Source organism: Schistocerca cancellata, chromosome 4 (genome assembly GCF_023864275.1).
Source record: "Schistocerca cancellata isolate TAMUIC-IGC-003103 chromosome 4, iqSchCanc2.1, whole genome shotgun sequence".
Classification (NCBI taxonomy): domain Eukaryota; kingdom Metazoa; phylum Arthropoda; class Insecta; order Orthoptera; family Acrididae; genus Schistocerca; species Schistocerca cancellata.
In genome coordinates this window covers 654,878,759-654,905,740 of record NC_064629.1, presented here as the reverse complement: position 1 = coordinate 654,905,740, position 26,982 = coordinate 654,878,759, and the positions used below count along the sequence as shown (strand labels likewise).

Sequence of the window (26,982 nt, the reverse complement as noted above, 5' to 3'; positions counted from 1 at the left end):
TGGAAAGTGGTCGTCAGTGGAATAGTGTTGTACTCCAAAATATTGAAGCCTCGGAATGGTTGAAAAACTTGCGTATGAATGAAGACGTACACCTGTTACTGTGGACAAAATTAGCAATTGTGTTGCTGCCAGCCATTGATTGTGTAAGATTAGCTTTCCCACTTCATCAAATATTTCATAAAAAAAATGGCTCTGAGCACTATGGGACTTAACAGCTGTGGTCATCAGTCCCCTAGAACTTAGAACTACTTAAACCTAACTAACCTAAGGACATCACACACATCCATGCCCGAGGCAGGATTCGAACCTGCGACCGTAGCAGTCAATATTTCATCATTTATGTATATCTAATAAAGATAAATGCTCTAATCTCCGCAGATAACTTAGTGGTCAGACAAATACTTCCTCTTTCCTTCAGCAGACACAAAATCACTTCAGCCGTATTAATGAGCAATTCAAAAAGCAGGAAAGAACCAGACAACCCAGTTACGATTCAGATAGGTGGGGCGTTGACATGGAATGAATACAGATTGTGGAAACTTAAGTTCAGCAGCCAAATCCGCATTTTCATTGTTTTACATTGTAGAATTTTCATGATTAACAAGAAGCGATATAGGGAGACCGGTTTACGGAAAACCAGATTTGGGAACGCATGTAAACGTACATTAGTGACGGATAACTCATGAAGTCGCACGAGCAAACAGGTTTTAGGTGATGTTGACACCATAGTGCCGCCCATTGAGCACTTGTGATGAGATTGCGTATCCAAACTTACTTACTGCACCTTGCTAATCAGAGTATTACACTGAAGCGCCAAAGAAACTTGTATAGGCATGCGTATTCAAATACAGAGATACGTAAACAGTCAGAAGGCGCTGCCATCGACAACGCCTATATAAGACAACTGTCTGGCGCAATTAGATCGGTTACTGCTGCTACAATGGCAGGTTATCAAGATTTAAGCGAGTTTCAACGTGGTGTTATAGCCGGCGCACGAGCAATGGGACACAGTATCACCGAGGTAGCGATGAAGTGGGGATTTTCCCGTACGACAATTTCACGAGTGTGCCGTGAATATCAGGAACCCGGTAAAACATCAAATCTCCGACATCGCTGCGACCGGAAAAAGATCCTGCAAGAACGGGACCAACGACGACTGAAGAGAATCGTTCAACGTGACAGAAGTGCAACACTCCCACAAATTGCTGCACGTTTCAGTGCTGTGCCATCAACAAGTGTCAGTGTGCGAATCATTCAATGAAACATCATCAATATGGGTTTTCGGAGCCGAATGCCCACTCGTGCACCCTTGAGGACTGCACGACACAAAGCTTTACACCTCGACTGGGCCCGTGAATACCTACATTGGAATGTTGATGACCGGAAACATGTTGCCTGGTCGGGCGAGTCTCGTTTCAAATTGTATCGAGCGGACTGACGTGTACGGGTATGGAGACAGCCTCATGAATCCATAGACACTGCGTGTCAACAGGGGACTGTTCAAGCTGGTAGAGGCTCTGTAATGGTGTGGAGCGTGTGCAGTTGGAGTGATATGTCACCTCTGATACGTCTAGATACGACTCTTGACAGGTGACACATACGTAAGCATCCTGTCTGATCACCTGCATCCACTCATGTCCATTGTGCATTCCGACGGACTTGGCCAATTCCAGCAGAACAATGCGACATCACACGTCCAGAATTGCTACAGAGTGCCTCCAGGAACACTCTTCTGAGTGTAAACATTCCCGCTGGCCACCAAACTCCCCAGACATGAACATTATTGAGCATATCTGGTATGCCTTGCAACGTGCTGTTTAGATTACGGATTTATGGGCAGCCCTGCAGGGTTCATGGCGTCAATTCCCTCCAGCACTACTTCAGACATGAGTCGAGTCCATGCCACGTCGTGTTGTGGCACTTCTGCGTGTTCTTGGAGGCCCTACACGAGGTTAGGTAGGTATACCAGCTTCTTTGGCTCTTCAGTGTATAAGTCAACGCTGGAAAAACCCTCGATTATTTCATTGCCTTATGCTTCTGGAGCACTTCGATTATTATCGTTTCTATTGCGATCCTTTTTAATATACTCTGCCGTGAATCATGTTGACTGAAATCGCAGGAGGGTGAGACGTTTGGTACCGAGAACAATGAAACTCAGAACCACGTTGTTCACGAGCGTGCACGCCCGGATCTGGGGGGGGGGGGGGGGCGTAAACCGTGGTATCTGTCCCGGGTGCAAGTCTTTCGATTTGACGCCACTTCGGCGACTTGCGCGTCGATGGGGATGTCCGGTCCCGGTAGTTGAGTGGTCAGCGCGACAGAATATCCTAAGGGCACGAAATTCATATTCTCGAAGGGAAAAAAACCTGGTTTCACAAAGTGCCTAGCATCCAGTGCACGTTGGTCTATAGATTATGCATATGATTTTGAAACGCGTTCCTGTTGGTTTTTGAGCACATTCTATGTTGATTTCTGAACGAATCGTACGCTGATTTTTGAATGCGTGAATAGTGTACGTGATGTCTCTGCTAGGGGAATCCCCGTCGTATCTAGAAATATAAATCTTATCCCGCAGAAGATAGGGGACGGGGCTATACGAGCTGAGCCGAATAAACCCGAACGGGTGAATGCCAATCGCTTTTTGTTTATGTGGTTGATTGGGTATGCGAATGATCAACGTTGTTATAATTATTAGCTAAATCCATAGATTCAGACAACCAAAGTGGAAATAAATGACTAACAGGTAAGAAAGGTTACATATTATCTTCTCGGTGTATCCAAAAACATTAAATTTTGACAGAAAATTTTTGCCAGATTGCTACACTCCTAAGGGCCAAGTTGTACAGTCCCCGGTTTGCAGCTGCTTAATTCTATTCTCGGAATAGCGCGAAAATGCGTCGAACCCGTAATAACGCCTAACCGGAGAATAAACGCGGGATAACTAAACCAGTGATTCTGGCAGTGTTAGTGAAGCTAACCGGAGAACAAGTTTTGACAGTGGCAGGAATAGTTACACAATTAGTGATGACAAGACTGTTTATTAGAACGAGGAAGGAGAAGAAACGGGGACATCACACACACAAATTATATGGAAAAATACGACGTTTGTATAAAAATTTCTTACTACTACTACTACTACTACTTGTAGATCTCATGCTTGAGAAACTGGGGCATATGAATGAACTGTAAAACTGTTTCCTAACAAAACTTTTTGCTTGTGGTAGGCCTAATAGGCATGTGATATTGGTACTTCGTGAATTATATTCTGTCGTGTTATTTATGTAAATGTCGTGTGACGAGAGTCTCCCGTCGGGTTGACCGTTCGCCGGGTGCAAGTCTTTCGATTTGACGCCACTTCGGCGACTTGCGCGTCGATGGGGATGTCCGGTCCCGGTAGTTGAGTGGTCAGCGCGACAGAATATCCTAAGGGCCCGGGTTCGATTCCCGGCTGGGTCGGAGATTTTCTCCGCTCAGGGACTGGGTGTTGTGTTGTCCTGATCATTATCATTTCATCCTCATCGACGCGCAAGTTGCCGAAGCGTAGTCAAATCGAAAGACTTGCACCCGGCGAACGGTCTTCCCGGCGGGAGGCCCTAGTGACACGACATTAATGTAAATGAGGTAGATAAAAATGACCATTTCTGCCTAAACAGTCTCGCTTATTTCTCATGTGTTAAAACTGCTCCAATATTAGAAAGGCCTATTTCGTTTTATCTATCAGACTGTGACAAAATAGCAGTAATCAGATCGAGAAACCACGCCAGTCTTGGGTACTATTCGTATTAACATCTTTTTCAGTGTTATACGACGACATTTTGATTTTTCATGTAGCAAAACGGTTCGCGAACTTTGATGAGGTATTAGATCCTTTCGCAGAAAGGGAAGCGCGTCGTGTAAAGCTCTAGCAAGATTAGAAAGGGGGGGAAAAAGCTGGGACCTAACGATTGAAGAAATGTGGTATTAATTGTCTCGTGTCTTTACTGGTTTTATGTTTCCTATATTTAATTTTATGTCACACAAAAGAGTAAGTTATTAACTAACAGGCAATAAAGAGTGCAAATTTTCTGAAGATTTCTTATTCTCCGTGTCATAAATAATCCCACTCAGTATTAATTCTGAGCTTTTTTTAAGGGGGTAGGAGAGGCATCACAGGTAATTTTAATTTCCACTGTCCTGAATATAGATTTGATGGCTTCCATTACAAAATATAAACGTTTGAATTCCACAGAGCGAAATACAGTGACGTGCAGTAGAAGAATGCTATGTAAAGAGACGTGGAACAACACTTTTGCACACTTAAAATAAAATGTCTTACATTTCCTAGAACATAATATGTTTTATATATCAAGCTCCTCAGAAATGTGTACGCCACAAAATGAACATATTTTTGAAAAATCGGCCTTAGAAATTGACGAAAAGTCATCGAGTAAAAGAGGAGTGATTTCTAGCGTTCCCCAAGGTAGTGTTATAGGCCCTTTGCCGTTCCTTATCTATATAAACGATTTGGGATCAATCTGAGCAGCCGTCTTCGGTTGTTTGCAGATGATGCTGTCGTTTATCGACTAATAAAGTCATCAGAAGATCAAACCAACTGCAAAACGATTTAGAAGAAATATCGGAATGGTGCGAAAAGTGGCAGTTGTGACCCTAAATAACGAAAAGTGTGAGGCCGTCCACATGAGTGCTAAAAGGAACTCGTTAAACTTTGGTTACACGATAAATCAGTCTAAACTAAAAGCCGTAAACTCAACTAAATACCTAGGTATTACAATTACGAGCAACTTAAATTGGAAGGAACACATAGAAAATGTTGTGGGGAAGGCTAAAGAAAGATGGCGTTTTATTGGCAGGACACTTACAAAATGTAACATACCTACTAAGGAGACTACACTACGCTTGTCCGTCCTCTTTTAGAATACTGCTGCGCGGTATGGGGTCCTTACCAGATAGGACTGACGGAGTACATCGAAAAAGTTCAAAGAAAGGCAGCACGTTTTGTATTATCGCAAAATTTGGGAGAGAGTGTCACAGAAATGATACAGGATTTGAGCTGGAAATCATTAAAAGAAAGGCGTTTTTCTTTGCGACGGAATCTTCTCACGAAATTCCAATGACTAACTTTCTCCTCCGAATACGAAAATATTTTGTTGACACCGACCTACATAGGGAGGGACGATCACCACGATAAAATAAGGGAAATCAGAGGTCGTACGGAAAGATATAGGTTTTCATTCTTTCTGCGCGCTATACGAGATTGGAATAATAGAGAATTGTGTAGGTGTTTAAAAAAATGTTTCAAATGGCTCTGAGCACAATGGAACTTAACATCTCAGGTCATCAGTCTCCTAGAACTTAGAACTACTTAAACCTAACTAACCTAAGGACATCACACACATCCATGCCCGAAGCAGGATTCGAACCTGCGACCCTAGCAGTCGCGCGGTTCCAGACTGAAGCGCCTAGAACCTCATGGCCCACGCGGCCGGCGTAGGTGTTTAGGTGAACCCACTGCCAGGCACTTAAATGTGATTTGCAGAGTATCCATGTAGATGTAGTTTTAGAGAGAGAGAGAGAGAGAGAGAGAGAGAGAGAGAGAGTGAGTGAGAGTGAGGGGGGGGGGGGGGGGCGCTATCAAGTTTTTGCCTCACTTAGGAAATATCGTCGATTGGGGGCTGCGAGCATGACAGCATTTGTTGTGTTGTCTTGATGCCAACAGATTTATTTCATCGACCATTGCAGAACGTTGCCACTCAACTGAGGCCACGGCGACGTCACGTGACAGCGATATTCTGTTGACGTGTGTAGTCTTCACGTCACGAGCCACTAGCGTGGAAGCATAAGAAGCTCCGTGACCGGAGCAACAGTTTCACAGTTCGCTATTAGGATTGAAATTCGCGACTGTCTTTGTAGTGATTATAGACACACCGTAGAACAAACACATATGACTATACAGTATCCACTTTCATGTTTGAAATGGAGGGAGACGAAAATTTATTGTTGTTGCGTCATGTAACGTCTCTGTGCAAGTAGTTTCCGTTCAAAATGGCTCTGAGCACTATGGGACTTAACTTCTGAGGTCATCAGTCCCCTAGAACTTAGAACTACTTAAACCTAACTAACCTAAGGACATCACACACATCCATGCCCGAGGCAGGATTCGAACCTGCGACCGTAGCGGTCGCGCGGTTCCAGACTGTAGCGCTTAGAACCGCTCGGCCACCCCGGCCGGCCGGTTTCCGTTCATTATCCCCCTGCAGGTCGAGATTAAACATTAGAGAATGTTACTTTGTTCAGTACATTTAACCATCATTCTCTAGAAAATAATCAGCAAATTAAGGGCTATAACATATTTCGCGGGCCAGACAATATGGAGTCGTTTGATTTCTTATTTGCCGTTGCAAACATTATTATTATTACTATTATTATTTTTCAGTTCGTTTCCGTATGTCAGGGCAATTACTTTTTTTGTTTTGACATTAGGAAGTTCTTGCAAGAAACCTATTGACATCCTAGAAAACTATGGAGGCATTGTGTAGAGCACGGCTGTTCCCACGCACTTGGCCTTGCCTGACGCAGAGTACCGCATTCTTATTTTCATTGAGTCGTGCGACCATAGCACATGCTGTTTCGTTAATGCTGTTTCGTTACTGAACTCGAAGGAACCTTCGACGTCCGTCCAAGGTATCTCATCTCTTGTAAAGTTATTTGAAACTTTCAGAATTAGTAAGAAATGAATTAAATTGACTTTTGCCTCGGTTATGCAACATTGTAGCCATCAAATGATTGTGTAACCTCCTTTTCTTGTGCTTTTGCTATGTTTTCTACATGCTTTTAGTTGACGAGGCGACTGACAAATTAACGTGTGCCGGCGGCTGTTGTATCCAAGATTATCAGAATGCAGCCTTGTCCTTCAAATGCAGAATTCAGCGTCTGTCGCACTGAAATATTTTGGCACCTAAGCTGTACGCTCCTTTCACTAAGTGCAAATTGCGTGTTACCGCTATCAATCACAGAAGTCGAGACATTCGCGTAACAAAAGGGCTTCCGAGAGGTCTCGTGTACTTTTGATATTGTTGATAACATTGTGAGATGAATAGCTGCATTTCTATTGTTTTCTATGTAATGGTCATTATTATGTAATGTCAGTCTATAGATTATGTTCTAAAATGTTATGTTGCAAAAATAAACGCAGGTCCGCGTCAGATTGCTATCTTCAGACCCCAGGCAGTGAAAAGCATTTTCGTAATCGGCATTCGACGTATTAAAAAGGAAAATATCAGCATTTAGCTCATAACTCAGCTGGCGAGCCACGTTTAAATCTTGTATGTTGTGCGTTATGTCCTCACAGAAAGAGAGCATAAGAAGGCGGCCTTCTCGATTCATTTTTCGGATGGGTCATTCCGTTTGTTGTCCGCACGTAACAGCTTTCTTATAGAAGTAAGACTCTGTGCTTTCACAGTTCATACGCTGCTTTTTTCCATTTCCAATGTTTTCCACAAAAATATGGATGCAAGCCAACGGTTAACAGACTCTGTGTCAACTCTGTATCTAGCATAGGTGTAATTCAAATTTATGCTACTACTACAACCCTACATGCATATGACGGGGTGGTGGTAAGTCTTTGGCTTTCATAAAAAAAATGCTGTTATGTGTTTGAAAAAACTTTATTTACCCTACAGATTCCAGATTCCTCCTTGAGCTCAACACATTATGGAAACTTTGTTCAAATGGTTCAAATGGCTCGGAGCACTATGGGACTCAACATCTTAGGTCATAAGTCCCCTAGAACTTAGAACTACTTAAACCTAACTAACCTAAGGACATCACACACACCCATGCCCGAGGCAGGATTCGAACCTGCGACCGTAGCAGTCCCGCGGTTCCGGACTGCAGCGCCAGAACCGCTAGACCACCGCGGCCGGCCGGAAACTTTGTTCGAACTTCTTTAAACTACCCTTAAAAAAGTCGATTGTGCTGCAGACCACTCATCCGCAGCCCTTCCGGCTACTTAGAGTGTAGAAAAATTCGTCTTCCACTGAGGTGCTTCATGAGGTTTGTGAACAGATAATAATCTGAGGGAAACCATGCGCGGTGAATAGGGAGGATGTTTGAGGATTTCAAAGTGAAGATCTTCCAATTTTTGCTGCGTGTCCGCCGCCGTGTGTGGAGGGGCGTTGTCTTGTAGAAACAAGATTCCTTCTCTCGGCTACCTTCTACGTTTGGAGGCGAGTTGTTGTTTCAGTTCGTCAGGATGTTCAACGTAATACTTCGCCGTAGTGGCTTCACCATGTTGTAAGTAGTCAGTAAGTAAGATTCCATTTTTATTCCTAAAGATTGATGCGAGAAACTTTTCTGATGATCTTTGTTTTGAACAACTTTTGACGTGTAGAACAACTGTCTCGATTCTTTGGACTGTTGTTTAGTCTCTGGACCATAAGCGTATATCCATGTTTTATCCGTGGTGACGAGACGACGCAAAAGTCCCACAGAATCACGACGAAATTGGACAAATATTAGAGATTAAATTAGATTCAGTTTTCGTTCCATAGACCCAAAACATGAAGTTATTCTCGTGAGTGTGGAACATGTCAGAAAGTAAATATAAAAACCATAAAACATTTGAATATAATACTTACTATACTTGTCATTCGTCAGGAGATTGTCAAAAGAGGTGAATACATTACAATAAACCGGAACTGCTAATATTTACAGAATTAATACACTGTCAGAATAAAACATTGTTATGCACTGTTAATAAATTTATCAAAATTTACCATACACAAAATACCAAATCTTGACTGTTGTGACCAAGTGCTGTCAAAACTGTAAGCTAACAGACATTTTTACCTAAGCTGGTCTAATAGTCCCTGTTAAGATATTCATCTATAGAGCAGGAGGTGTTGCCTATCAAGAACTCTTTCAAACTCTGTTTAAACCGTGCTTTATCTGAAACCAAGCTTTTAATGATTACTGGCAATTTATTGAAAATGTGTGTTCCTGAATATTAGACCCCTTTTTGGACCAAGGTAAGTGATTTTAGGTCTTTATGTAGATTGTTCTTATTCCTTGTATTGATGCTGTGTATTGAGCTATTGGTTGGAAATAGAGATATATTACTTGCAAGAAATTTCATTATGGAATAAATATACTGAGAAGCAGTGGTTATTAAACAAAGTTCCGTCAACGTAATGTTCTTGAATTTACACCTCAAATGATTCTTATTACACGCTTTTGCACGCTAAAATCTTTTGCTCGGTTTGGTGTGATACCACAGAATATGACCCCGTATGACATAATAGAATGAAAGTAAGCAAAGTATGCAAGACTTTTTTATATTTGTATCTCCTACATCTGACATCATTCTCACTGCAAATAGAGTCTTGTTTAGGCGCTCTGTGGTATGCCCTTCCCAATTGAATTTACTGTCGAGTTTTAATCCTAGAAATTTAACGCTGTCAACCTCTTCAATCTGCATGTCTTCATGTGTTATACACATGCTGGAAGGAAATATCTTACAGGTTCTGGATGCATATAGTGGGTATTTTCAAAGTTTTGTGACAGTGAATTAGCTTTAAACTATTTATTAATGTCAGTGAAAATTTGATTAGCAGCTATTTCTATATCTGTACTTAACTTGCTACATGTTGCAATGTTTGTATCATCTGCAAACAAAACAAAACAAACCTATATGTGATTGCAGTCTTTCTCAGCGTATTCCAATGGTCATCTTCGGGTACAAAAGTCATTGAAACGTTGCAAGACGACGCCACCACTGGGCTGATAACCCAAGAAGAATTCCTCAAAACAAATTTAGCATCTGACAGTGTAACAGACGAGAGGTCATTAGTGGAGTAGGAAGGTCAGTTACCACCCAGTTTACCAGACATGTCATCATAAATGTGTTTGGTCATTTTCACTTTTGGAAAAAGATACTTAATCATGAAACGACTCACTTTCACCGTGGATTCTCTGTTTTCTTGTGCCGTGTTCAATTCAAACCTGTAGAGAAAAATAGAAAACAACGTTAATGTTTCGCAGTTACTATCACATATAATGTAAAGGGCAAGTTTTAATGTCAGAATATCAGAATTAATCGAATAAATTTTAACTAGGAAAAGCCAAAGACTTATCAGCACCCCCTCTTAAAATCCGCATATGCAGAACGTCGGGCGGACTCCTTGTTAGTTACCCGCCAAACGATCGATTTCGAACTCAAGCTTTTTTTTACTTATGTCATAATACCAAACAAGGTAGGTTTCCTATAGCAATTAACTGCACGTTACATTGCTAAAGTTACGTCACTGGATTGCTGGAAACCTTTGTCTCTTAGCTATTAATCGAACCAACAGACCAACTCTGTTTAATACTTTCTGGCAGAGATTTCCTGTTTGCCAAAAACGTGTAAATTCATATTTCTACACACGCCAATAAAAAGATTTTACATAGTGGAAGGTCGTGAAATGTTCCATTGGTACTTGTCACCAAGCGACAAAATCAGTGCGCCAGAGCGATTTATGGACTTTGGGAAGATTTATTTATTTTTTATTCATCAGTTTAATTTTTATTATATGTATCATCATTATTTTAACACTTTTAATATTTCATTGCATTACTTTAATACGATTTGCCAGACGTAGTCCTGAAAATCGAAAACTGCGAGTGCATTTGCTGTGTCAGCATACACAGCGGCAGCTCATGAGTTCACATTTTGAGTGTTCACAAAATTTTAGATTCAGGTAAATTTGAGAGTGTGAAATTAATCTGCTGTATAACAGTTATGCTTATCAACAGGTTTATACAACTACAGCCACTGCCAATAATAATAATAATAATAATAATAATAATGTACATAACTTAACTGTTAAAAGAAAGAATTGATTTTGTGGAACTTTGTTGTTTTGTACATAATTAAGTACAATTTAGGGCAATAACGAAATGATGTGTAAGCTTTCGCAACACTGTTTCGCATTTTTGTGTAAGTGGGAGTTTTTGTGCTTTTCCATTTTTTCTGACAAATGTACAAAATCCCCAACACATGTATTAGTCCACGAATTTACTTCCAGGCTGAATATCGGATATTTTTACGTTGCTTGCGCACACAACTTATGCTAATGGTGCACTTCCTTGTCAAATGTTCGCTTGTAGTCACGCTTATTTGATTTTGTCACTCCCTCAATCAACGGATCTGGTCTTGGAAGCCCTTGTTCCTTTACGTCTAACGTTTCATGGTGATTTACTTTTCTGTTCCCAGAATAAGATCTTCACTCTGCAGCGGAATGAGCACTGGTAGGAACCTTACTGGCAGATTAGAACTGTGTGCCGGACCGCGACTCGAATTTGGGTCCTTGCCTTTCGCGGGCAAGTGGTAACGACGGAGCTACCCGAGCGCGACTCAAGAACCATCCTCACAGCTTTACTTCCCTGTTAAAATGTGAAATAGATTCGAGATAGTTCATGCTTACATTGCATATGAATGCCGATTCTCGCTCAGTAAACAACCAACTCCAAACACAAACTGCCTTTTGCGGAAATGATTAAACTCAAGTAGTTCTGTCTGCTCAACGTGGTCACTTGACTGGAATACAAATGGGAGCTGAGATCCACAAGGGCCTAAAGCACAATGTTGTCGATCTCCCTTTTAAGTGAATATAAGAGAAACTGGTAATACAGTTTCTCATGAATTTTCATACACACAATGTGGGCTTACAGCACAGATAAACCTGACTCACCATAAGATCAACAGATTTCAGAAACATGAATTAATGCCACAATCTCACAATCGACGGTGATGTGCATAAGGCACTTATGATTGTCAGTGTCAAATATATTACTATGTGATAAAATTCAAAACTTGATACACTGTAACTTATTCAGAAACCCACAAAATAGCTTTTCCTCTCAGTATAACGTATATTGACATCCGATCTAATTGTACTATATAGGCAGTGTGTTGGCATGTCTGAATAGTCTGCTATCATCTAGCAGGATTTATGCCGAGCGAATGGAGATAAAAGTCTGCTTCAGTGTGCTATCACATGGTGGCACTGCCTTAAACTTTTAGTTGATTGGTATGGGTTAGCTGTGCACATTGTGAACCGTGCACGTTGCTTATCAAATTTGTATGTATTTGGCCCGTAATGTAATTATGTCACACCAGTTGCGCATGTGGAAAAGCTCCTTAAAACGTGCACAACCGAAGGTGTGCTCGTGACCCTGATGTCAAGTTTCACGGACTCTAGAGAAGCAGCAGTGCGGTAGATTTAAGTGCTGTGTCTTTCAGATTACAGCATCTATGTTACATTAAGCAGCATTCAAAGAAAAGTAACCAATAAAGCCACAAGACATTGAAAGTTAGGGTGTTCACGTGCTCTTGTGCTCTACACAGCAGCCACCACTGATCATGTACATGGTAGAAATATGGTCACCACCCTAACAGTTTACCATTTTAAACATGTTTCTTGCTAAAGAAAAAAAAGATTATAAAAATATAAAAACATATTAGTAGTTCAAAGTACACCTAGCATTTTATTGAAGAGCATCTCATAGGGTTCCAGAAACAAAGAAATGTTCACAACAGTAGACAATATTGAAGTTTCAGTGCTCAGTTGTAGAACTTCTCGCATAAAACTATTATAGTTTGAAACATTTCCGAGAAGCAGTGGGGTCACATAATATTCAGTACAAAAAGTATGATACAACCAAGAACTGGCACTAATGAGATTTTGGTGAAAGATCTAAGAAACAACAACATTCATTGGATTTGGAGATGACGTGCTTGTAGCAACAGACAAAAAACGTCAATTCAATGCTTTAGAAATAGTGTGCTTGCAAAATACTTTGGAAAAGATCTGAGATAGGCTGGAAGCTGTAGTTGAAATCATCTACTGGCTGCCCATACGATAAACTGTAAACTTCCACCCATACGATAAACTGTAAATTTCAGAAAGAAAATCGTTTCACTAGTCCGATATGTATCTTTTCAAGACATGTTGTAATAGGTGAAAGTATATTCGACTTGCTCGTAACAAACAAACTTAACCTCCTTAAGTTCGCTTAGAGATTTGGAACTGGCGAACACTTTGCAGTTACACCAACAATAGTAATCAAGAAACAAAGGGGTACAAAACATGCTGAAAAGTCTACGCATTCAGTCAACTGAATAAGACAGAAATCTTTTCATGCCTCAGGCAAAATTCTGACCCGCAGAGGAGCTATGGATAAATATCAAGCAAATAGTTGATTTATCTGTAGAAAAATTGTTGCTGGCAGAACAATTAAAGGTGATTGAGACTTAAATTCATGTAAAAACAATATAAAGAAACCTCTCAAGAAACAAAAGCTACTGCAGAATAGTTACAAAGCTAACCATAAAACGCAGCAAGCAGATGTTAATCTTCATTGACTCCCTTAACTATGACGAAATTGTTTATATACACAAATATTTAGTTTCCAGGCACTGGATGATGAAACAGTGATCAAAACAGACAAAAAATAATCAACCGCCCCCCCCCCCCCCAACCCAGCGGTCTCTCAACTCTCTTTGTAAGTATATGCTCAGCCAACACGGGGCTCCACTCCGTGCAGTATTACTTCCCTTTTCGTGCTGCAGCACTACTATTCTTTCCCCTCCTCTCTGCTTTTCATGTGGAGATCTTCTTGGTGCCAACCACTCTTGAATTTGGTTTCTGATTTTGCACATTCCCTTTTCTTCTCTTCCGGCACTTTACACATCTTTTCATCCTAAACTACATGGTACCCATTGTTGGGTTTGACCTACCATTCCTCTTCCAAATTTTACAGAAGTGCAGATCGTGCAAGGAAGATTTCCCAGTGCAGTGTGTATTTCACCTTTGTATATTTCTATCTGTGCACCCTTCCTATCTACCAATGGTAAAACTCAAGACAGTAGGTGCCTGAGCTGCAAGTCCCCACATATGCCAAGGAGTATGTGCCCATTGTGGCTGAGGCCTGAGGACTCCAGGCAACAGATACTGACCAGGTAGCCCTTGCTCAGGCCATGTGACACCCATGGGTAGAGCCCCCGTTCAGAGAGGGTGACACCATGGTGGATGACTCTCATGTTAGTAAGCTATCTATGGTTAGTGGCTGCATGGCCCCAGCAGTCTATTCTGAATGGAAAAATTCTTATAATTTGGAGAGATATGAGCTCAAAATGTTACCATCTGTTGCTACACTGTAGGAGCTACTTAGGTCTAAGAGGCATCAGGACAAATACTCCCCCCAAATGCTTAGTTTGTTCTAGGACTGATGGTGATTCCTTTTAGGCCACAAGGCCATTATTATTTGTTGAACATCTTGAGGACACATTTGGATAAGTAGCATTGATCTCAAAAATTAAGAGTGGTTCAGTTCTGATAAAAACTGCGTCCCCTGCCTAGTCACGAGCACTGTTCGCCTACGGCAAGCTGGGTGACATTCCTGTAACTCTCACCCTCCATGAAAGTCTAAGTATGGTACAGGGTATCATCTTCTACTGCGTGCACCTTTTACAGACCATGATGGGTTTGTGAATTTGGAGTGACAAGGTGTTCATTATGTCTATTTTGTCCATGGTGTCTAATGGAGACCTAAGAAGAATAGGGTTGCTGCTGGAGCTTTTGCCTTGGCTTTTGAAGACGACTCGTTGCCAGAAAAGATCAAGGTGATGGGGTATCGATGTGATGTGAATCCGTGTGTACTCCCTCCAATGCAGAGCTTCAAATGCGTGATATTCAGGCATGTGTCTTAGCAAGAGGGATTGTGGACGTCAGTTGCACACAGGTCTTCCTTGTGCCCCTCCCCCTCTGTGTCAGCTATGGACAGCACCATTTTCTATGTTCACCTGATTGCAGCGTCTTCCTATGAGAAAAGAAAATCCAAGAATAGAAGACTCTTAACCAACTGATGTATCAAAAGGCCAAGAAGGAGTATGAACATTTGCATCCTGCATGTATGGCAGTGACATACATTATGGGTAAAACGATGCCATCTACTCTAACATCAGTACCCTCACCCTTGTACCTTGTATGCAATGCCCTCGGAGCCACTGAATTACACCCACTCCCCACTCCCTCTACTGCTTCCACCATGCCCACTTTGGGAGCATTGATGATTATTTATTGACAAAAGGTAAAGTCTTATTGTGCAGGTATATTAACTGCTTTATCAAATCACATTCTCCCCACCTGTTGTAGACATCGGTCCCCAACTCCAGCCAGAGAAACATCGTACTCCTCTGGCATCTCTCACCAGGAGGAGGTCCCTTGGGTGACTCCCCTCCCAGGTTTATGTTTACCTGCAACCAGATACTAGCCAGTGGCTGAAGCAGGTCGCAGGCTGCTGGTCATAGGGCTTCATGTTCCTCCCCTGTCCCTGAAACTAAGGCAGACAAGCCCTCACAGACATTGGAATCATCTAAGGAGGAGGATGACCAGAAGTAGCCCTCTAAGAAGAAAGACAAACTGCTGTACTCCGTGCCATACATGGACTGCCTGTGTATCTAAGGTGGAGTTCCTGGTGGTCCCCCCACCCCGACCCACACACAAACTTATTCAGGGCCAGTGTGTATTGATGCAATATCCTCACAACCGGTGGCAGCAGGTGAATCTGGGGCGTTACCTGCTTCCTAGCAGTGACCCCCCCCCCCCTCCCCAGAATACTGATAGCGTGATTCTCCAGTGGAACTGTAGCATTTTTTTCACCACCTGGCTGAGTGTTGACATCTCTTATGAATTTACTCAGCTTTCTCCATTGCTCTCCAGGAAACTTGGTTTTCAGCTATGCAGACCTCCTACCCTCCATAGCTACGAGGCTCTTTAAGAATCTTACCAACTATAAAAGAGTGTTTACAGTGAACACATGTCACTCAATACGTTTTAGTTTTTGAAGTCTGTGGCTGTTCTTGCTAGGAGCCTTGATTTTACCATTTATGATGTGTATCTCCCTGCTGATCATGAAGTGTCTCGTAATGCATTGTCTGTACTGATTTCTCAGTTCTCCCCACCCTTCCTGATTTTGGGTGACTTCAGTGCCGATAACCCTTCGTGGTGTGGAACCATGACCACCAGCCATGGCAAAGGTATAAAAACTTGCTCACAGACGTTGATCTTTGTCTCTTCAATACTGGGGCCCCCACACACTTTAGTGTGGCATAGGACTCTTACTCAGCCATTGATCTTTCCATCTGTAGCACTTGTCTTCTCCCCTCCATCTGTTGGAGAGTCAATAATGACCTGTGTGACAGTGATCACTTACTGATCATCCTATCCATACCTCAGCATCACTCACTTGGGTGTCGCCCTGGAGGGGCTCTAAACAATGCTGACGACTGGGATACCTTCACTTCTGCTGTCACCCTTAAGACACAGCCATATGGAGATATTGATGTGGCTGTCCAGAGTGCAACTGCAGCCGTTTTATTGGCAGCCAACTTAGCCATCCCTTATTCCTCAGGATTGCCCTGTCAGAAGACAGTGCCTTGATAGACGTCCAGAATAGCTGTGGCCCTTAGAGATCACAGATGAGCTCTCCAACGCCATAAGCAACATCCTTCAATGGAGCACATTGCCTTTAAAGGGCTTTTTGCCTGTGTCCGCCACCTAATAAAATGACAGAAACAATAATGCTGGGAACAATAAGTCACTACCATTGGACTGCATCCCCACCCCCTCATGTCTGTGCAAAGATTTGACACTTCTATGCACACCCGTCCCCACAGGTGTATTTGGTATCTCTATGAATGGTGTTGCCTACTCTGATCCAGGTGCTGCTGCCAAACATTTTGTTCTACTCTATGCTCTAGCTTCTGCATCTGAGAATTATCAGCCCACATTTTGTGTCCTGAAACAGTAGTTGGAGCGAATTCACGTACCTTCCATTACATGCCACGTGGAGCCGTTCAGTTAGTGGGGATACCAAGTGTGGTAGCCCTTTCCCTTGATGCAGCTCCAGGCCTAGACTTCGTTCATAGTCAAAGAATCAAACACCTATTGGTGGATTGGCACAATTTTCAACTGTATGTATCTTGAGGGAGGGTGAGTTCCCATCTCAGTGGAAAGAGAATGTGAGTGTCCTGGTACTGAAACCGGATAAACACCCCCTTGAGATGCACAGGTATTGCCCAGTTAGTCTCACTAATGTTCCCTGCAAGTTGCTCAAACATATGCTGAGCCTATGGCTGTGTTGGTATCTTGAATCTTGGGGCCTTTTGACTCCATCCAAGGATGGTTAGGCTGTTCTACTGCTGACAATTTGGTCTGCCTAGAGTGTAGTATCTGGATGGATTTTGCTCACTGATAACACCTTATCACTGTCTTTTCTATTTGAAAAAGGCCTGTGACGCTGCATGCCATCATCACTTACTTGTAACCGTATGTGAGTGGAGAAGATAGAGAAGATACAACAAAGAGTGGCGCATTTCATCATGGGATCATTTAGTCGGTGCGAGAGCGCTACAGAGGTGCTCAACAAACTCCAGTGGCAGGTGTTAATAGAGAGGCAATGTGCATCACAGAGAGGTTTTTCTATTGAAACTTCGAGACAGCATTTCCTGAGAAGAGTCGAACTATGGAAGAGTCCAACTACATATTGCTTCTTCCTACATACAGCTTGTGAAATGATCATGATGAGAAAATTCGAGAAATTAGAGCTAATAGAGAGGCTTACTGATGATCATTCTTCCATCTTGACATTCGTGAGTGGAACAGGGAAAGGGGGATAAGTTAGTGGTATCAGAAGTACCCTCTGCTACACATTGTTAGGCTTCTTATGGAGTATGATGTAAATGTAGATCCAGATGTCTCTGGGACCTGCTCCAGATTTTTGTCCAGAACTTCTTATCACACTGTACTTTCCAGTTTCAGCTTGGTACTACTCAATTCGCCGCCCCCCCCCCCCCCCCCCTCAATACAAGAGAACAGGATTCCAACAGAGCTTTGTATTGAGATACACCTTTTTCTAGTGGCTAACAATGGTCTAGCTACAGCTGTGGGGCCTTCAGTGTCGCCCACCTTGTATGCTGATGATTTTTGCTTTTACTATTGCTCAACAACTGTGGGTGTTGCTAAACACTGACTGCAGGGTGCCATGCAACTGCACAGTCTTAGGCCAGCCAAGACACATGTCATGCAGTTCTGTCACCATTGTACTGACTATCTGCAACCAGAACTCCACCTCAACAATCAGTTGCTCAATGTGCTTGAGTCTTATCATTTATTGGGGCTGTTCTTTGATCCCTGGTTAACGTGGCTTCCTCATCCTCACCAAAGTGAAAGTGCTGGTCACATTTTAATACTCTTTGCTGTCTCAGTAACACCAGCTAGTTCTCAGTTCACTCTATGCTTCTGTGGCTTTACAAAGCTGTGATCCTCTACTTGCGTGGTTATAGAAGTCTGACATATGGTTCAGTATTGCCTTTGGCATTACAGATAGTGGACTCAGTACACTGTTGGACAGGTGCCTTTTGGACTAGCCCTTTGACTAGCCTACTTGTGGAGGGTGGAGTCCCTCCACTGCAGATTAGGCACCAGCAACTGCTGGTCAATTATGTGATATGCTTTTGCTATTCATCTGAGTATCCAGACTACCGTTTTCTTTTTCTAGGCAGGAGGTTCCACCTCCTGCAACAAAGCCTCAGAACCGGAGTCACAATCACACGTCTGACAAATGGCTGCATCCTATGACATAAGGATGTAGTACCTGATGGTGACCCACATCATACTGGATTCCCCTAATTTGGTTATCTTACAATGAAATCTTAAACTTGCTGACAAGCTGCCTTTGGTGCTAGTCAATTATGCCAAAGTGGCCTATCTGGTTTTACTTGTGAAGTTGGTTTCTACTCCTTTCTGTGAGGTAGAGCACTTTGACCTTGTCGAATGCTTGAGGGATTGGAGTGGCTCCTGTTCTGTCCTAGGGGGGCCCATGGCTGCCCTCACTTGGTGGTCCAGCATGGCTCCTGCTCTTCCCTCCTTTTTATTCTTCTCATTCTTATACATTTGTTGTTGCCTTAATGTCTCATCATCATTATCTCTTTACTAAGATTTATCAATGTGTCCTCATTGCCAGTTTTCTTATGGTAACCAGTCAGATGCAGATTGCGTGTCTCCCGCTGCATAACATGCCCCTGAGACCTCCAGCTGCTTTCTGGTTCAAGTCACACACACACACACACACACACACACACACACACACACACACACCTTACTCTTTCTCACCGTTCTACTGCTTCCCTGTCTTGGTTTTATTGATTCTTGGTTACAATTGGGTTCATCAGGATTTGTCTTCTGTGTCCTTTCTCTCAGAGGACTATTTCTAGTTTGATGATCTTTTAGTTTAGTCCCTTTAATCCCATCAATCCAATCCAATAAATCAAAATGTTGAAAAATAAATATCATGGAATTTTTCTCATGTTTAGTTGCCACACAACTATAAAGATGATGAGTGATTAAATGACAGTGTTGGTGGTGTTGAAAATAAACAGTGCTATAAGGCCCACAGGCTTCCTTGTCTGGCTCTACTCAGGGCGTGAAAGTGAATTCATTCCACTTTTCACCTTCTTGTATGAGGGTTGGAACTTAAATAGTGGCAACTATTTATTCACAACCAATGCAAAAGAGTTACATGTTTCCACATGTTACTGTCCTTCAAAGTTGTCACCAGCGTTGTGTAGAAACCGTCGCCAGTGATGTGGAAGGCATAGTATACTGTTAGCAGAGCCTGTTCTGTTGATGGTGCGAATGGAGCGGTCCAAAATTATGGTGATTCTCATGTACGACTGTGATGGTGTTATCCTAACGCATTACGTTCCTCCACGGCAGTATTACTGTTCGTTTTTGGAGCATCACCTGCGACCAGCTTTGTGCAAGAAGCAGCGACACTTTCTGCGCAACCCACCCATCATTTTGCACGACAATGCGCAGGTGCATACAGCGTAAGCTGTGGCTGCTCTGTTTGGTCGATGGGACTGGGAAGTACTGTACCATCCACCATACTCCCCGGCCTTAAGTCCTTGAGACTTTGAATTGAATCTGAAGATGAAGGAACCACTTCGTGGCATTCGCTTCAGAACTGTTCCAGAGATTCGACAGGCAGTAGACCACTCCATTCTCACCATCAACAGAACGGGCTCTGATAATGGTATATTATGCCTTCCACATCAATGGCAATGGGTTTTACACAAAGCTGGTGACTACTTTGAAGGAAAGTAACAGGTGCAAACATGTAACTCTGTTGTATCTGTTGTGAATAAATAGTTGCCACTATTTAAGTTCCAACCCTCGTATCACAGATCCTATGAGAATGAAATTTGAAAACATTCTGCCAATAAAGCTCAATTCATACCCTTCATACATGACATCCTAAGTTAGGATTAGAGATAACCATGTGTATTACACACTTTTAGATTTTCAAAAACTTACAGTTCACTACCGCACAGAATAAAAGTTATGAGTGAATTTAGAACTTCTTAATTTGCCAGACTGCAGCACTTTATTGTTGAATTTTCATCTACAATAGAGTCATAGATGTGGAGGTGATATTAGTTGGTGGATATTATAAATTGAAATTCTGGTCTTCTTGCAGATCAAGTAGTTATATGTGAGGAAGTGTTAGCTGATGACGATAATAGTAATATCATGGTATATCCCAACAAAATACCACCATAGTGTGAAGACTGCCAAACTTTCTCTTAATGTCAAGACATGTAAGGTTCTGTGATTCATGAAACTGTAGTACCTTGTAAAGTAACAACAAGATTAATTACTCACAGCTAGGATTGGGAGTAATGAGTTGTAGGAATATGTTGTGGAACAATCACAAATGTTTAGTAGTGTATGAAGTGGCTGGACTTGATTTATTGTTAAGGTATTGTGAACTACAGTTTGCTCACAATTTTTTTTTTAATAGCCTGTGGGTACAGTATTATAGTTCCCCCTTCCCCCCTCCTCTGTTTCTCGTTACAAAATTTTTGTTGTTGTGATAAGTAGATCTTTAGTGTAGCTATGGGTCTAGGTTAGTTTGGAGCCTGACAGTTTGGTAGGAAGTTGGCAAAACAAACTAACATGAGTGTAAAATAATGGGTCTGGTAACATTCTTTCCATAGTAATTCACTTTTCATTACAAATAACTAAAATAGCAAGGGAAATTAACAGATGTTGTAGTACACAATATATAAATCTCGGACGAATATTTTTGTTTATATTCTGTGTCTAAATTATGAAAAATAACAAGGGGGAGAGAGCAAACTGTATATAACTCATACCGAGCCCATGCTCGGACACTGTTAAAGTTGTAATCACACTGGAAGTTTCTCTCTTTGCTGCTATCTGAAACATTTAGGTTTCCACTTGGGCATTTTCTGTCTAAAAACGGTTTATGGAAGCTTGAGACAGAATTTCATTGCAGTGGATTTTGGCAACAATTGTAAATGTGAGATTTGTTATCTTCGAAGACTGTAATTATCAGGCAATAGCATATACACCATAGTGTGTATTTGGTCATCATAAATTCTACATAATAAGTGGCCAAATCTTGTTGTGGGGCAGGTGCAATATAACCAGCAAAATACAGCGAAAATGAGGCTCACACCTTAAAAGCCATTTTTGCATTTAACGGTAGGAAGAAGATAGCCCAGTGCGTAAGCTTCATTGGCTCTTTTAGGAACATTAGTTTGACTCGATGGAAAGAACGTGAAGGATGTCACATTAGCCTCTTGGGATCATTGGTGCTCTACGTAGCATGGACTTTGCATCATCTGTGGTGATTGTTATGTTTTGAATGGTAATCATATGTTTGGAGGTTGCCACCCAACCATTTGTGCAGTTTCTGTTTCATAGAACAATAGATTGTTTTAGATGGTATTTTTCTCAGGTTTGCTGCCTTGTTCTAAAATGAGCTTGAAATATCAAGGCCAGCTGTTATGTAAAGTTGATTTTAGGATGTAGCAGCAAACCTCAGAAGAATACAATAAATTACCACACTGGGAAAACCTACTTAGTGAGTTTTTAGAGGTGCATCTACTGTCCGTTATCAAAATATTATTATATTTTCTACAACCCAATCACCAAGTATTAGCATTAATCTACTTTATTGATTGTCTTCCTCTCAGATTGAAATTTAGAGGTGTGTGCTATTTTGGCTAAAGCAGTTTCACAGAAGGATGTGTTACAAATTTTCTGACTATTAATTTCTTTCACCACATTGAAATAAGGTCATTGTGTTCTAGATCATAGTTGTATCCAGTACTTTTTATGACCCTCTGTACATTTAACAAGGATTTCATTGACTTGATAGTCATATAATGGTAAGGAATTCCTATGCTAAATTAGATGGAAGTCATTAATTGTATGCTGTCATTTCTCACCTTTGGGGGATAAAAATTAGAACATGAAACATTAATGCTAAGACATCATTTAACATGTACATTTGCAGCACTGTTAAGGAAGGAAGGAAGGATGGGTGAGTCAGATTTTCTGAGGACTGTGATAAAGATGGTGGTGGTGACAATCTGTTGCTTCAAGTTTTCTAGTTGTTGTTCACTGCACAGGACATCAAGGGGCTTTGGATTGACAGGAAAGAACTATTTTATTTGCAAATTTCAGTCACATCAAGGATATGTCAATACACTATGTGATCAAAAGTTTCCGGACACCCCCAAAAACGTGTTTTTCATATTAGGTGCACTGTACTGCCACCTACTGCCAGGTACTCCATATCAGCAACCTCAGTAGTCATTAGACATTGTGAGAGAGCAGAATGGGATACTCCATGGAACTCACGGACTTCCAATGTGGTTAGGTGGTTGGGTGTCACTTGTGTCATACATCTGTACGCAAGATATCCACACTCCTAAACATCCCTATGTCCACTGTTTCCAATGTAATAGTGAAGTGGAAATGTGAAGGAACACATAGTACAAAAGTGTACAGGCTGACCTTGTCTGTTGACTGACAGAAACCACCGACAGTTGAAGAGGGTTGTAATGTGTAATAGGCAGACACCTATCCAGACCATCACACGGGAATTCCAAACTACAAGTACTATGACAGTTAGGCAGGAGGTGAGAAAACTTGGCTGCCCATAAGCCACGCATCACGCCGGTAAATTCCAAACAACGCCATGCTTGGTGTAAGGAGCGTAAACGCAGGACATTTGAACAGTGGAAAAACATTGTGTAGAGTGACGAATCACAGTACACAATGTGATGATCCGATGGCAGAGTGTGGATATGGCAAATGCTCGGTGAACGTCATCTGCCAACGTGTGTTAGTACCAACAGTAAAATTCGGAAGTGGTTGTGTTATGGTGTGCTCACGTTTTTCATGGAGGGGGCTTGCACTCCTTGTTGTTTTGCATGGCACTATCACAGCACAGGCCTACCTTGATGTTCTAAGCACCTTCTTGCTTTCCACTGTTGAAGACCAATTCGGGGATGGTGATTGAATCTTTCAACACGATCAAGCACCTGTTCATAATGCACAGCCTGTGGTGGAGTGGTTACACAACAACAACATCCCTGTAATGGACTGGCCTGCACGGAGTCCTATAGAATACCTTTGGGATGTTTTGGAACACCAACTCCGTGCCAGGCCTCACCGACTGACATCGATACCTCTCCTCAGCGCTGCACTCCATGAAGAATGGGCTGCCATTCCCCAGGAAACCTTCCAGCACCTGATTGAACATATGCCTGCAAGAGTGGAAGCTGTCATCAAGACTAAGGGTGGGCCAACACCATATCGAATTCCAGCATTACCAATGGAGGGCGCCATGAACTTTTAAGTAATTTTCAGTTAGGTTTCTGGATACTTTTGATCACATAGTGTACTTGCAGGAAAAATGATTCCCCAATTGAAATTTCTGTTAGGCTTAATCTTAGAAAAGTGCATTTCAACTGTCTGTCATGGTAGGTGAGACTCTGAGCCTTCGTCACCACCATTTACCAGGAAGTCCACACAAAAACAGTGAAACAAATTTAAAATACGTGTTGCTCCATAAATATTGTGTAATTGTGTTGTACTTCCCACAAGGTACACATCTGACGGATGTGCACAGTACAGTACGCAAATGATCCACAGAGGACAAGCTCATAATATAGTACCGAGTGAGGTGGCACAGTGGTTAGCGCACTGGACTCGCATTCGGGATGATGATGGTTCAAACCCAAGGGATGGTTCCTTTGAAAGGGCATGGCTGATTTCCTTCCCCATCCTTCCCTAATCTGAGCTTGTGCTCTGTCTCTAGTGACCTCGTCAGTGGGACGTTAAACACTGATCTCCTCCTCCTCCTCAAAATGTGGTAATATCTTCATAGAGTTTAATAAGAAGTCGAGAAGGCTTTACAGTAGTCAAGAGGCTACACATGAAATAACATTAAAATATAAAAAATGCAAAAAATAAGAAACAGCAACCACTTTAGATCCACAACCATCTTTTTCTTTTTTTTAAAGTAATTTTTATGGAAAGAGATTTTTCTGCTGTCTGAGAACAACTGTTAATGTACTGCATTCTTCATTTGCAAGGAGTAGGCTTGAAATTCATGTTTGGTCTTCCAGATTTGGCTTTGTGTGGTGTCCGTGAATTGCTTAAGGCAAATTCTTTTGGAAATCCAGTGACCAATTCCTCCCTTCCCCCCTCCCAAATCTTCTATATCTTTACCCAGCTCCAATTTGTATTCAGTCTAATGAACCTCCTTTGTTCTATAAATCTATCTAAAGAACAGTGCATGCTTCTGACAAGACTATTTAATGTCATGAGATGTAATTCCTATAAGTAAAGGTAAAGCTGTCTTCAACCCAAAGGTTTATTTGAATACCACAGTTCTTTACTATGTATTGTCCTAATGGAGGTATACCCTTGCGACATATAATCGGTAGCCAACCAGATACAAGGGCTCCTACAATAGAAGCTGGAGTCCAAGTCATAGTGCCACTTCATATTTTTAACGTACACAAATCATTATCAGAAGTGAAAGAAACTGTAACTGTCAACACAATCACAGGACTGGGTGGCGATTGAACCCTGGACTTTTATGTATGTAGTCCGACACTTAACCACTAATACACAGAGCGACATGGATTTCTGTAGGGAACATAGAAATTGTAGCAGTAGGAAATTTATGATGCTATCTGCGCAGTCTTTTTCTATCAGTGCCCTTTATGGTCTATTTTAACTGATACTGCTACTGAAATGTTTAATAGTATAAAACACTAAATTTGTAAAATGTGCTCAAACTTGTTGTAAGTTATGTGCAGTGATATATAATGAAAGTACTCATTTCTTCTTTATAGATTTAAATCTGCACAATGTCAGCCAAAGCAATAAGAGAAGCAACAGGAAAACAATTAATAAATAACCATCTTCAAAGTGGGACAGCTGCATCTTTCTGTCGCTTTGCATCAGTTGACGAGAGCACAAACTGGGATGAATTGCGAAGCAAACATCCATGGCTTCTGACTGAGGTGTGTCCTTCATCAATTTTTTCCTGTTTTTTTGAGCTGTATAGAGATAAATTATGATATTTCTGTTTAGAAAATGTTTTTACTGTAACTATGTGAGTATTATACTTAACCTTTACTTTCAATCATTACATTGTAAGTAAACTGTAATCAAGTATGAATATGTTAAGGACTAAAGCAAGACAAAAAACTTGCTTGTAAAATTTGCTGTAACATTAATGCGGTAAGGAATATTATGGTAATGATTTATGCCAGCAGTAAGTGAGGATCAGGAGTGCAAACTACGTGGACCAGAATACATATATTCACATGTTGTTGAAATTTTTCCAGATAAAAAATGAACAAATGCATGTCATGCTATGCCACATAAAAATATTACATCTGTATGCCTGTCAGTGTTCAAGATATTACCAGTTTGACAGATCATGAAATGTGTAATGTAATATCTAATGTGCCACAATGTTACCAAAATTATTCAGCAACAGCAATAATTGTTATTGTCATCTTTATCATCAATAATAATAATAATAATAATAATAATAATAAATCATTTTCCCCCGATAAAAAAATGTGGGATTTTGTTTAGGTAGCCCCCAAGGAAACTTAACATTGTTCTTCTTTTTTTGTGTGTGATTAAAAAAGAATTCCATAGACATGTAGAATTACAGAAACACCATTAAAATTTTACAAATAAAATTACTAAATTATGATACTGTTAACATAAATACTTCCCTTTTGAATATCCAGAAGCTTGTATTTTAATTTAGTTTTTAATAAGGTGCTGATAAAGTTTTCATGAAAGTTATGCCAGCATTGTACATATATATTTCCCTTGGAACTATAACTAACTGTTTTATTTTAATTGCAGTTTATTGTATTTTATGTACTTTTATGTGAATTTAATCTTCAGTAGTTTTATTTTAATTGCAGAAACTGGTAGCAAAACCTGACCAGCTTATCAAACGTAGAGGCAAACTTGGGCTCATTACTGTCAATAAAGATTTTGAGGCAGTGAAGGAATGGATTACAGCTCGGCTGGGTGTAGACCAAGTAATAGGAAAAGCTACAGGAAAATTAAGAACATTCATCATTGAGCCATTCATTCCTCATAAACCAGTAAGTATTTTAAGTAAATGAGATATGCATCCTCACTTGTTGCTGTTACTCAGTAAATAAAAAGACTTCATTGTCTGATTAAAACCATCCAGTTTATTTTTATTTAGTTTTTTTATAGTTTTAAACAAATTTGTAGAAGGTTTATGCAATGCCTTATCCACATCCTAACACAGTCTTCTTATATGAGGAAAATGTTTCATGATGTGATTAAATTAAATTGTAAATTATACTGATAAACTTATCGGAGTGAACTCTTTTTTTTCTGTTAGAAAAGGCTGGAAAGAACCCTCTAACCTGTTCATCATCATCATCATCATCATCATCGATATACAGTTCCAATTTCCTGCATACTGTTCATGTGCCTCTTCAACTTTCTTCTTTTCATGTATAATCTGTCATGGAGAACATCATCC

At 41.1% G+C, this 26,982-nt stretch overlaps 1 protein-coding gene across 6 annotated transcripts in view; it reads left to right on the top strand.

Annotated features, from left to right (window-relative positions):
- The window catches only part of LOC126183358 (ATP-citrate synthase), a 167,834-nt gene that overhangs the window by 57,415 nt on the left and 83,437 nt on the right, over positions 1-26,982 (top strand). For 5 of the 6 annotated variants that reach the window (XM_049925269.1, XM_049925271.1, XM_049925270.1 and 2 more), the window contains exons 2-3: positions 25,286-25,456; positions 26,384-26,569. In XM_049925269.1, the coding sequence (XP_049781226.1) occupies positions 25,301-25,456; positions 26,384-26,569 (342 nt within the window). In that variant the 5' untranslated portion in view covers positions 25,286-25,300. Of the gene's footprint in view, positions 1-9,738; positions 9,860-25,285; positions 25,457-26,383; positions 26,570-26,982 lie in introns of those variants that run through there. The other variant, XM_049925275.1, reaches the window with a different exon arrangement.